Genomic DNA, 13,414 nt, shown 5'->3' on the forward strand with positions numbered 1-13,414 from the left:
CGCACGGCTGGGGGACCGCGTGCCGGGCGGGGCGAGGGGAGGAAGTGCGGTTGGGGGTATGTGACTTAGACAAACCCCGTAACGAAGTTCTGTTTGCTTCCACCCGCACAGGCGGCTGCCTAGGCTCCCACCCCGCAGACCGCCTGCCCCACCGGGAGAGCGAGCCCTTCCGCACCCGCCGCGCCCCGGGCCCCTCGGCCGGCCGGCCATGGCCCACAGCGGCGGCACCGGCAGCTCCGGGCCCTGGTGGAAATCGCTAACCAACAGCAGGAAGAAAAGCAAGGAAGCCGCGGTAGGGGCACAGCCTCCCGCGCAAGCCGCCCCCGGGGAGCCCGCGCCGCCCGCGCCGCCCAGCCCGGACTGGACTAGCAGCTCCCGGGAGAATCAGCACCCCAATCTCCTCGGGGGGACCGGCGAGCCCCACAAGCCCGACAAGTTGTGCGGAGAGAAATCGGGCGGCAACCGCCGCAATTTGAAGATCTCGCGCTCCGGCCGCTTTAAAGAGAAGAGGAAAGTTCGCGCCACTCTGCTCCCCGAAGGAGTCAGGTCCCCGGAGGAGGCGGACTTCCCTGGTGACCCGCACGGCGACACGCAATAGCCAGAGGGCTCCAGGACTGTGTCTTCCCACCACTCCTCTCTACCCCCAGTTCCAAACCCGAGATTTCTGGCCCGCCCCAATACCCAGTGTCTCATCCCACCAACTTCAGAATATTTACACAAGGCCTCCACGATTTTATTTTCCTGGAAATCGAAGTGTCCACTGAGTTTTCAATATTTCATGACTCAAGGAGGCATTGAGTATTTATCTGTGGTAAGAGAATATACCTGCCACAGAGGAAGTTGGCATAATTATTTTTTCCCCAAAAGTTCTCCCGTGGCCTCCACCCCTTGTTCCGCCTGGGGAGTGAGAAGGGTACTTCTCTGAGTTGGTAACCCAGCTGGGACTGCACAGCCCCTCGAATGAGGAGGCCGTGCTTTGATTCAGGACTTGCTATTGGAAAGCAAATTAACGCCAGAGAAATGCACTTTAGACGTACTTGGTAGACTCAGACCTTAAGTGAAGGGACAAGAGAGGGCAGGAAACCTTAGGTAGAAGCATTTTTAAGTAAGGCAAGATTGCTTTTAATGTTGAACTACAAAACTGTACTGCCTATTTTAGTGTGGACTATTAAAATTGTTGCACTGTAAAACTTAACGTGACTTTTGTGTTTTTTCCATTGCAAGACTGAAGTCCTTCATACTTAAAAGCAGGCATACAAAAGCCAAAGTGACAGAGTTAATCATTTGCCACACAACCCAATATCTACTCTTGGAAAGCTACAGGGAGGAGAACATTTCTGAAAACTAGTAACACCCAGGCTGGAACCAGTTGACCCAATATCTCTATTTACTAACTAAATTTGAGGAAGGGAGGGAGAAGTACTAAATAGTTACTCCTAAATTCTCTTTGTTACTTCATACAGTAGAGTAGCTCACAATGCCAGTAATAATTCTTTTTACTATCCATCCTTAACCTTACTAACCATTGTCTGAAAACACTTACTCAGATGGACTAAATTCTTTGTGCAAAGCTCACTTCATTTCCCACCCCTTTGCTTCAAAAGCTTATTTCTTTAGTCTGACTTATGCATGTATCTGGTTTCAAAGCCTTTAGGTGTACTAATCTGAAGATTATGAACAAAAATCTACCTGTTTGCTTTTGTTATGAACTTCAAGAAAAGGAGTAAATGAATACCACTTGCTTTCAGCAGATTGCAAGAGAGTTATTGTAGTTGTTAAGGGCCACTGGGATCATTCCCACCACAATTCAGTTCATTTATAACCATCTAGAAATACATAGCAAGGAAATTGTAGTGGTCAAAGTATGTATGTGTGTATGTGTGTGTAAATATATATATATATATGTAATTAAACCATATATACATATGGTTTAGATAATTATAAGCAAGAACTTGATTGGAGCTTCTGAATGTGTTACACAGAAAGGGGCAGGTTTTTGTTTCTCTCAAATTAGTTATTTATAAAATAGCAAAACATGTTCATTGGCTGAAGAGACTGAACAAAGAAACTCGATGAAAATAGCTAAAATGGACTTAAATTAGTGAATTAAGTTTGGGTACCAGCACAATAAAAGAGTTTACCATTTGATACATGATTTCCATGTACCAAAGGCTTAATCCAAAGGAAATTGTTCATATGAGGATTATGAACTATGAATACCTTATGTTAAAAGGGAAAATATATGAGCTTTTTTTTTTTTTAAATCATGAAAAGAGTTATTTTTGTTGTGTATTTAGAACTGGAAATACGTGACCAGAGTCTCATCAGTGTGAGCTTCCAGGATGAGGAAGACTTTATATTTGGTTTTAAGTGGGTCTCCCATCTCTAGAGTCTGATGAAGAAGAGGGAGTGGAGAACATGCTGGAGAAGTTCATGGTAAGGAGGGGACTGAGGCCTGGCAGATCACCAGGAGTAAAGCAAGCAGAAGCTGCCAAATAAGGCTTTGGAACACCTCCGTAAGGCATTTTGATTCCACTGTGTAGAAAGTAATCAAAATTAGGGTGGATAACTACCCACAATACTTTCCGCCTCCCAGGAGGACCAATAGATTAGGACTGTACCCATTTACAAAATCAAGCCTGCAATTGCATAATTTTAAAATTTTACACTCTTTCATTCATAGTTTTATTGTTTTAAAAAACATTTTTTTTTCTTAAAAATTCCTCTCAATTCACAAAGCATTGGCATTTTCCCGGGTTCTATATCTTGTCTGGGATCGCATCCAAGTCTATAATTGCCGCAGATAATCCATAGCAGACATATAGCAGTGGAGCTTATTCACATGACATCTTTACCTCACTGTTCTGGAAGAATTGAAAACCATGCTAATGGCAATTATGACAGAGAGTGCAATACACAATCTGCAGTTGAGGTTTGTAATTACACCGTTTTAAAGCAGTCCTAATTGTGCAGTGGGAGGAATGCCCTGATTTAATCCCAACTCAGTGAAATCAGAAACCAAGCAAAATTGGTGGGATGAAAAGATCATGGGTAAGATGAGATAATTTGACAGTGTCTTGCCGGGATTTATATGCTTTACAGATGATTAATTACATTCTCATACTATGTATACAGATTTAAGTTTTTTAAACTTCAAGATAATTTATAGTAAATCAAGGGAAAGTGTTGAATTAAATTTGGAGTTAGATTAGAGACTTTTTGCTTAAAACGCCTTACAAATGAAATTTCACCCGCAAGTTTGGAAACCATTAAAGAAATTTTAATACCATGCTTCCAAATGATATGGGGAGAAATGGGACAAAAATCTAGGTGTGTGTTGGCTAAATGCTTTTATAACCATGATAATTATACACACAGGGTAGTTTTCGCTTCTGTGTCTCTCCTTGCTGAGCAGTGACTCGTATCACAGTCACTTGAACGTCCCTTTTTGTTCATACTTCCATTGTTCACATTGTTCGTCCCATTGTGATTTGCATTTCAAGAGCAGAGACTCTATTTTGTGTATGCAGTTAGGACATTCTGCTTCAGTATAACACTGAGAAGTACTTTTTGTGCTTTGAAATATAACGTGAACTCAGCAAGCCTGATTTTGCCACATCCTTAGAAAGAAACTATAAACCTAATGAACAGTAGCACTGGCTAAAGCTTTGTCAGAAACAGTTCTCCTGAGGGATGCCTGGGTGGCTCAGTTGATTAAGTGTCTGCCTCCCCCTTGGGTCATGATCCCAGGGTCCTGGGATCGAGTTCCAGTTGGGCTCCCTGCTCAGAGGGGAGCCTGCTTCTCCATCTGCCTGTCTCTTCCCCTGCTTGTGTGCTCTCTCTCTCTCTGACAAATAAATAAAATCTATTAAAAAAATAGTTCTTCCAAGATGCTCAGAGGAAAATTTTGGTGCCTTCAAATAAATAATAAAAATGAGCAGGAAGAATTTCAAATAAAAAGTGAATCAGAAAGGAATAAGTAAAAGAGTGGGATAATAATATCCAGTGACCACAGGACACTTTTTATGAGGAAAAGAGAGAAAGAGTATTATTTTTCCCTAGCCGAGTCAGGTCAGCCAGACATCAGAAACTAACACACAAAAAGTTGGCCTGATAGATACAGCAGAGGAAACTGATCTTTAAAAGTCTATTTGATTCATGGAGCATTTTATTATAATCATACAGAAATGTAGGAGATTCTTTCTTGGAATAAGCTCAAGTTTATCTCCATGGCAAGTAGAAAGTGGGACAAGAGATATTTTATACCATTTGAGTATCACCATACAAGTACCTGAGACTAGAAACAAGTGTGCAGCCCTGGGCAAACTTTGTCATTGATAAGCTGGCTGTCCATTAGGCATCATTCTTCTCAGCTCTTCTCTGTAGTACGCCACCCCATACTCTCTTTGCCTCCCAGCCATTGCACGTGCATTCCAGTTAGGCTCAGGGTCATAGAAGAGGGGGTGCCAGGAGGCATAGGGCCTTCTCCGGCCTCCTGCAGGTTCAGCATGTAGACACAGCCACTTTGTCAAAAGATGGCCCTGCAGATTTGGAATATGGGAAGGATAGCGTTCATGATGAGAGAAGATTATTACTAAGGAGATAGGATACAGGGAAACAATGTAGGCCTTCCCTAGCAGAGGACAGCTGACCATTTGTATAGAAATGGGAACAGCTATAGACCACAATAAATAAGACAGAGGACATAAGTGATCCTTCCACATATTCAAGTCAAGGAATTCAGCCCTACTTCCAAACTGAATTGTGCTACAGATGACAAAATCTTGGACCAGTCATTACCATGTCAGAGTTGTTGGAAAACCTCGTGCAATTAAAAAGATCCATGAGGAAGTGGTTTTATCTGAGATGTGTAACAAGATTGTTACCCGTGAGACAGAAATTTCTGGCCCTAAAACTAGAGAGAATCATGTTGAAGAAGCTGAAGGTCCCTGTCCATTAGAGGAGCTACCGATTGACCTGTCCGTTAAGTAGGGAATATGGGGCCCATCTTGGACCTCCTCATGCCCTTTTTGAAGGGATTTTCCTTGAGTTAAAATGACCTGGATTATTAATTTCTTTCTAGTTCCAGTCCACAAGTATAACTGCTGATTCATACCCTACAAAAATGGCAGCAAAAAGTTCCCACACAGTTTTCCAAGACACTCAATCACAGTTGTCTCTCTGACTCGTTCTTGAGTCTTTGACAACCTGATGTCAGTTTATTATTCTGTAAAATGATGGGATGGAGGCCATATTCCAGCTTTAAAACTCCCTGAGTATTCTGCTATTTTGAGCAGCTGGTTGTAAAACTAGTTCCTATAATGCTCATTGTTTACTACAAAACACAAAGGCACCACCTGTTCAGTGCTGATGGTCAGGTGGGAGCCAGGGAGAATAATAAACTGTGATAAAGGCTACTGCCTCATGTCATCATCTGGCCCAATAGTTGAGGTGATTCTGCTCTACAGGAACATCAAGGCTCATTGCTCATGTTAGAATCAAATATTTAACAGTTTGTCCTGTCACCTCAGTTTAGCATATTCTTTGCCCACCACCTGCCTGGCAAAGCCTCAATCTACCTTCAAGATTCAAGAGTCTCCCTCAGGGTAACTGTCAGGGACCTCCTTCCCCCAAAACACAGCTCCTGGAACATCTGTGAGCCTGTGTTACCCACCACCACTGACCATATTATGTGTATGTGATCATGTGTCTCTCTATCGCTTTAGTCAGGGAGCTCAGGGAAATTCAAGAGGCAATGCTTATTCTTCATTCCCCTGCATGAACTCCTGGATTATCTACTAGGACATGGACTTCCAGGTAGGGAGCATGTGCAACCAGCATGTAGCTCTTGGTAGGGCCATAATTTTTTCTCCTCTAAGGAGGCAGGCTATGTCTGGCTGGTAGAGGAATATCTGAGGGTTGTGAATTGGTCAGAGTCTGATCAGGAGAGAGAAAATGGAGTAATTTGAACAGGGAGCATTTAATATAATTATTACCCATAACAGGGATGGCTAATAAGAAGTAATGAGAGATTGGCCAGTAAGGAGTAAAGAGAACCCCCAAAAATACAGGAATAAAGATAAAGGACAGCCACCACCTGGGAGCTGAGATAGATTGCTCTTGCCTCCAACCATCCCGTGACCCAATTGGAAAGGGTATCGCCATGAACCACTGATTGGCAGAGAAGTCGCTATGGTGCCACAGGGGCAGAACTTGCTGGAAATAGACCTTCTAGAACTGGTCCTGTGTGCCAGGAAGCACTAAAGCAATAATCACTAAATTATTTGAACCCCATGGATAAAAATACAGGAAACGTCACTGCATTAATACAATGTGGGAAGAAATTTAGGTTTCTGTAGGTTGGCAACATTAGTTTCAAGAGGGCAGCTGCTTGCGATAAAGTGCTTTTGCAAAGTGAGAGAAAGATACTCCTTCTTCTGGGAGGACTTCGGCCCTGACACTTTCCCATAGCAGATACTCTTGTGCATAGCAGCTTGTAAGTCCATGAATAGATGGAACGAGGCTCCAAAGGTGATAGGATTCAGGAGAGGACAGACAGGGTCTAGACCTGACTTTCTAGCCAGTAGTTGTGTGATCTCAGGCAAATCACTTACCTGCTCTGGGCTTTCATTTTCTCACTTAAGATAAGAAGTTCAAGCACTAGGAGTTCAAAGATTCTATTATTGTAATGCGTGTATAAAGGAAGTGGTGTCTACCTTTATATTTAAAAAACAAATCAGATCTCCAATACCTGCAACAAATTCCAGGGAAGCATTGCAATCAACATGGTGCCCCTCACCATTGACATATTTGGGGGGAGGGGCTCTGATCAGATCCACCCATATCAGCTCTTCTAGCTCCTGGAACTCTCCTCCTTTGTATACAGTACAAATCATAATACAGCACCTACTCTTCTTTCAGTTTTAACTATGACATTGGTTGCAAGAGCCCCCAGATGGAGTTAGGTCCCTCTCGTCTGCATTCCTTAGTGGACCGCACAGAATCCTATCCACAGACAGTACCGACCCTTTCTCCACCACCACATGGTAAACTATTTCAGGGAAGAACTCTGATTCCTGCTGGCTCTTATTTTTTTAAATTTTTTTATTAAAGATTTTTATTTATTTGACAGAGAGAAAGACAGCCGGAGAGGGAACACAAGCAGGGGAAGTGGGCAGAGGGAGAAGCGGGCTTTCCTCCGAGTAGGGAGCCCGATGCGGGGCTCGATCCCAGGACCCTGGGATCATGACCTGAGCCGAAGGCAGACGCTTACCGACTGAGCCACCCAGGCGCCGCAAGCCAGTGAGGATTTGAATCCAATTTCTTGCAGGAGAAGTAAAACGGTATAGTAGTTAGGACAGTAGTCTCTGAAGTCAGATGGGTTAGATTTAGATTCTGGGAATCTATCTGGGAAACTATATGAATTACATAACCTAGCTATGCTTCAATTTTTTGGTTTTTTTTCTTTATTTGTGGGGTTTTTTTGTTTTTTGTTTTTGTTTTCCCCCAATTTTATTAGACATAATTGACACATAACAGTGCATTAGTTTAAGGTGTACAACATGATTTGATATATTTTTATGTGCTGAAATGATGACCACAGTAAGTTTAGATAACATTCATCACCTCACATTGTTACCAATTTTTTTCTTGTGATGAGAACTTGTGAGATCTACTCTCTTAGCAACTTTCAAATACACAAGACAGTGTTGTCAAAGATAGTCACCTTGCTGTACATTATATCCTCAGAGCCTATTAATATCAAGATCACCTTTACCCATTCTCCCCCTTGCCTCTGGCAACCACCAATCTGTTCCTTATTTCTATGAATTTGATTTTTTTTAAGTTCGACATATAAGTGAGATCATCCAGTATTTGTCTCTCTGTCTGACATTTCATCTAAGCTTTAATTTTTTTCATCTTTAAAAATAATTGTTTCCAGTCACTGGCTTGTTATGAAGGTTTCATGGAAAGTCTACAGAACTGTACTCCACACGTGGTAAACTCTTAATAAATATTAGCCATTATTATTATAACCAAAATTCAGTTCTATTTATGCAATATTGGTGCAGAGGGAGGAAGTGAGAAGGTAAAATGTGGCTTGTCCCAAGCCCTGTAACTTCGAAGAAGACCTGGAAGCAGTTCAGAAATTCAAAGCCTTTCCTATTATTTTATAAACCCAGGGTCGCTCACACCAGCTCACTCTGACAGCTGATCATCTGAAACAGCAACATCTTTATTTTTTTATTTTTTTACATTTTATTATTATGTTATGTTAGTCACCATACAATACATCATTAGCTTTTGATGTAGTGGTCCACGATCCATTGTTTTCGTATAACAGCCAGTGCTCCATGCCGTACTGCCCTCCCTAATACCCATCACTGGGCTCACCCATCCCCCCACCCCCCTCCCCTCTAAAACCTTCAGTTTGTTTCTCAGAGTCCATAGTTTCTCATGGTTCATCTCTCCCTCTGATTTCCCCCCCTTCATTTTTCCCTTCCTTCTCCTAACGTCCTCCATGCTCTTCCTTATGTTCCACAAATAAGTGAAACCATATGATAATTGACTTTCTCTGCTTGACTTATTTCACTTAGCATAATCTCCTCCAGTCCCATCCATGTTGACGTAAAAGTTGGGTATTCATCCTTTCTGATGGCTGAGTAATAGTCCACTGTATATATGGACACATCTTCTTTATCCATTCGTCTGTTGATGGGCATCTTGGCTCTTTCCACAGTTTGGCTATTGTGTACACTGCTGCTCTGAACATTGGGGTGCATATGGCCCTTCATTTCACTACATCTGTGTCTTTGGGGTAAATACCCAGGAGTGCAATTGCTGGGTCATAGGGTAGCTCTATTTTTAATTTTTTGAGGAACCTCCACACTGTTTTCCAGAGTGGCTGTACCAACTTGCATTCCCACCAACAGTGTAAGAGTGTTCCCCTTTCTCCACAACCTTTCCAACATTTGTTGTTTCTTGCCTTGTCCATTTTTGCCATTCTACCTGGTGAAAGGTGGTATCTCGATGTGGTTTTGATTTGAATTTCCCTGATGGCTATTGATGATGAACATTTTTCCATGTGTCTATTAGCCATTTGTATGTCTTCTTTGGAGAAGTGTCTGTTCATGTCTTCTGCCCATTTTTTGACTTGATTATTTGTTTTTTGGGTGTTGAGTTTGAGAAGTTCTTTATAGATCTTGGATACCGGCCCTTTATCTGTAGTGTCATTTGCAAATATCTTCTCCCATTCTGTGGGTTTCATCTTTGTTTTGTTGACTGTTTCCTTTGCTATGCAGAAGCTTTTTATCTTGATGAAGTCCCAAAAGTTCATTTTTGCTTTAGTTTCACTAGCTTTTGGAGATATATCTTGAAAGAAGTTGCTGTGGCCGATGTCATAGAGGTTACTGCCTACATTCTTCTCTAGGATTTTGATGGATTCCTGTCTCACAATGAGGCCTTTCATCCGTTTTGAGTTTATCTTTGTGTATGGTGTTAGAGAATGGTCGAGTTTCATTCTTCTGCATGTGGCTGTCCAATTTTCCCAGCACCATTAATTGAAGAGACTGTCTTTTTTCCATTGCATATTTTTTCCTGCTTTGTCAAAGATTATTTGACCATAGAGCTCACAGCATCATCTTTAGAACTTTTTACATGTTATGAAGAGAAGTCACAGATATAATGAATGGGCTTTGCTGATCTAGAAGGAAAAGCAGTTCTCAGGATGGAACCAAAATCTTGTTGTTGCAGTCTTCAAAGTGATTATTTTTGTTTTGCTGATTTTTTTTCTTAGCATGCTTTTAATACAAATTCATCACCAATCTTTTGGAAAATACTAAATAAAAACTCAGAACCCCACTACCCGGAGTAAGCACCTCTGAGTGTATTTTCTTCCAGTTATTTTTTAAAGCATATATTATATGTATGAGTTTGTAGGTGTGAGATGAAGCTTTATTTTTAATTTTTCCCCCAGCTGGGTGAGGGATGATGGGGAAGGAGAGGTGAGCATCAGCCTAAAATGACTGAGGTAGGATCATTACTTTGTCCCTCTGGAGAGGGAGCCCTAAGAAGCCTCTGTGCAGCACTGAGCCCTGTTGACACATCCCTCCTGCTGGCAAATCTCCTGTGAGCACCTGTCCCTCAGCCCATCCACAATCTCCTCCTCCCAGTCGCTCAAGCCAGAAAACTGGAAGTCATTCCTGGCTCCCTCCGTTCACCCAATTCATCAGTTTGTTCTGTATTTCTTTTTTTTTTTTTAAAGATTTTATTTATTTATTTGACAGAGAGACACAGCGAGAGAGGGAACACAAGCAGGGGGTGTGGGAGAGGCAGAAACAGGCTTCCCGCCGAGCAGGGAGCCCGACGCGGGGCTCGATCCCACGACCCTGGGATCATGACCTGAGCCACAAGGCAGACGCTTAATGACTGAGCCACCCAGGCGCCCCTCTTCTGTATTTCTAAGAAACTTTTTCAAATCTGAACATCTCTCTCCATCTTTCCTGCCACAAAGTGAGACAGCCCCCTGTTTCTCGTGCCTGGCCCAGCCCAGCAGCCTACTCACCCGCCATCTGTCTCCACTCCTGCCCCACACTGTTCCCCAACCCACCACGGGATGGAACTTTTTAAAAAAGGTGGAAGGCTTTTTAAAAATCTTTAAAAAGATTTCAAATGTTTCCAAATGGAAAGCTACACCGAGCATCTCCTTCCTCTGATGAGACAGTACCCTCAGGATAAAAATCTGAAACCACTAAGAGTGCCTTAAAACACCTGCCCTCCAAGGTCAAGCCCCCGCCCCCCCTTCACCCACCCCTCTGTCCCCTCATCCCTCTGAAGCAGGCCCGGTCCAGTTCACTGAGCAACATTCTCTCTGCTATCATCAGTTCCTGGCTCCCTTTCTCCCGGCTGCCTGGAAACCCTCTGGGGATCAGTTTGTTCAAGGACCCATGAGCTTGATGAACCCCCTTAAATCAGCTCTTTCTTTGCACACTTCCAGGGCCCTGGAGGCCACTGATGCGACTTGAGCCACCACATGGACTGGAACTCCAATGGGGTTATCTTCCTTCCCCAGCTGCTTTCCTTGTGAGGATATAGAAGTGACAATTCCACCTCGTGGTGTTTTCGCACGAACTAAGTCCACATGAAGCATCTCTCTGACAGATTAGCTGCACAGGCCAGAGGAAGGCCTCAGTACTATCAGCTGTTTTATTCTTCCTGCTGAATGATGGCTTGAGATGGCCTGGAGGCATTACTGCAGTGGTCTTCTTAAGAAACTGGAATGTGGAGGCTCCATTCCCTAGGGCAATCCTGAGGAGTCTGCATTCTAGAAAATTGTGCTTATGTCCTTGTTCCAAAAATTCAAGGACAGGTGAACATGGGAGAGGGTCTAGGAGATGGGAAAAAAGAGAGAACCACAGTCCAGGCCCTGAGATGGGGGTTCTTTTTTTTTTAAGATTTATTTATTTGAGAGAAAGATTATGAGAGACAGAGAGCACGAGAGGGAAGAGGGTCAGAGGGAGAAGCAAACCCCCCGCTGAGCAGGGAGCCCGATGTGGGACTCGATCCAGGGACTCCAGGATCATGACCTGAGCCGAAGGCAGTCGCTTAACCAACTGAGCCACCCAGGCGCCCTAAGATGGGGGTTCTGTGTCACCATCTTTATATTCAAGGAGGTACCCTAAACCTGGGATTATTTAATGAATGCATTTACAATGTTGCCAGATCCCCCAAAGAGGGAGGTAAAATCGGGAAAATGAAGAAGCAATTCGCTTGGTAGTTAGACGCAATGGTGAATTTCAGGAATGCCTAGGCATGGCTTAGGGTGTCTCTGGGACACCACTTTGTGAACAACAAAATCTCTAAAGCCTGGGGGTGACCATTCCTCCTGGGCTTCTGATCTAGGAGAAAGACAAGGAAGCAGCTTCATCCCCATGATCCACAGGGTTTACTCAAGCAGTCCCCGGCTGTGTAAATGCGGGGGTGGGGCGGGAGGGACATCACCTGGGACAACTTCTGCAGAGATGACGATGCTGGGAATTTAGGACAAGCCTTGGGTAGCTCACTGGCAGTTCCCTGGAGGATTTCAACACCTCTGAGCCTCAGCCAACCATCCCTGGCAGGAAATCTGTCTCAGTCTGAGTTTGCAGAAGGGTGTGTTTTAATTAAAGGCAGCTGTTCATATCTTCACCCTTGAACGTATTCTAAGTTTCTTTTACACTGAGGCCAATTCTCAGGAATTAGATGGAGAGATGGAAGTGGAGGGGTATGGTGGGGAAGGAGACAGAAACAGTCGTGGAGCAGGACATGCAGCCTAATGAGGGCCTCAACAGGATTAAGAAATCTGAAAGGAAGTGCCTGACATCCCCCAGTTAATCCTGATAAGAAAATGGGTGTGGTCACCCCTGATCCTGGCATAGCTGAGACTACCAGCCCCAGGAGTATTTGGAGGGAGGAAGATAGTTCTTTTTCCAGTCTACAGGGGCACAGAGCTATGGCTTTTCAGGAAGGAAAGGTAGAATTTTACCCATTGCACCTTCTAATTGTGGGGGCACTTAACTGTCTTATTTTTGCAATGTAATATTTAGTTGAAGGGATCTATAACTTCAGCACAAATCAACAACGATTTATTGAGTACATACTACATGCAATCCCCTATATAGGCCTTGGGACAAAAAATGAATAAGACACAGATGTTTTTAGTGCTTCACATACTTCATAAATTTAAGCCATGGTCGTGCCCTTTCAATAATGAATTAATTCCGCAAATATTTATTGAGTTCATTCATTCTTTTATTTATTCAATGTGTCTATTAGGTATCAGGCAATGAACTAAATTGTAGATGCAGGAGAAAATAGGGTCTTAATCTGTTCTTATTTATAGTCTCAGTGCAATACTGTGTAATACAAACAATGATAGTTTGGAGATTGGTGTTGAAGATCATGCAGGAACCATCCGGGATATTTTGATGAATTAACTACATCTCAGGAATTGTGAGTGACCTGAAGTGTTAAACATGCTCACAATCCTGAACGAATGAGCCCTTTGCTTCCGGATTAACATCTCTTCATACTTGAGCCAATACACGGGAGATGCCACCAGCAGAGTGTGGTGTTCTGCCTCTTAACTCCTCAAGTGTGCAGAGCTCCAGAGAAGTCAGAGTCTGAAGCAGCCCTTGATGGGGGCGGGGGGTAGTCTTCTGGGAGATCTCAACCCCTTTGACTTTTCAAGATATGCAGATTCACTTCTTGGGAGCCAGTTATAAGAATTATAGGACTCCTTCACCACTCTGGAAAACAGTATGGAGTTTCTTCAAAAAGTTGAAAATAGAGCTACCATACGATCCAGCATTTGCACTACTGGGTATTTACCCCAAAGATACAAAGGTAGGGATCTGAAGGGGTACGTGCACCCCGA

At 43.3% G+C, this 13,414-nt stretch overlaps 1 protein-coding gene across 1 annotated transcript; it reads left to right on the forward strand.

The window, feature by feature from the left end:
* The first annotated feature begins 208 nt into the window (after positions 1-208).
* PRR15 (proline rich 15) lies at positions 209-598 on the forward strand. The gene has a single exon (XM_028119269.1). The coding sequence runs from the start codon at positions 209-211 to the stop codon at positions 596-598; it is 390 nt and encodes a 129-aa protein (XP_027975070.1).
* Positions 599-13,414: the final 12,816 nt, after the last annotated feature.

This window comes from Eumetopias jubatus, unplaced genomic scaffold (assembly GCF_037043125.1).
Source record: "Eumetopias jubatus isolate StellerSeaLion01/CBP00866 unplaced genomic scaffold, mEumJub1_p1.0 scaffold_14, whole genome shotgun sequence".
NCBI lineage: Eukaryota > Metazoa > Chordata > Mammalia > Carnivora > Otariidae > Eumetopias > Eumetopias jubatus.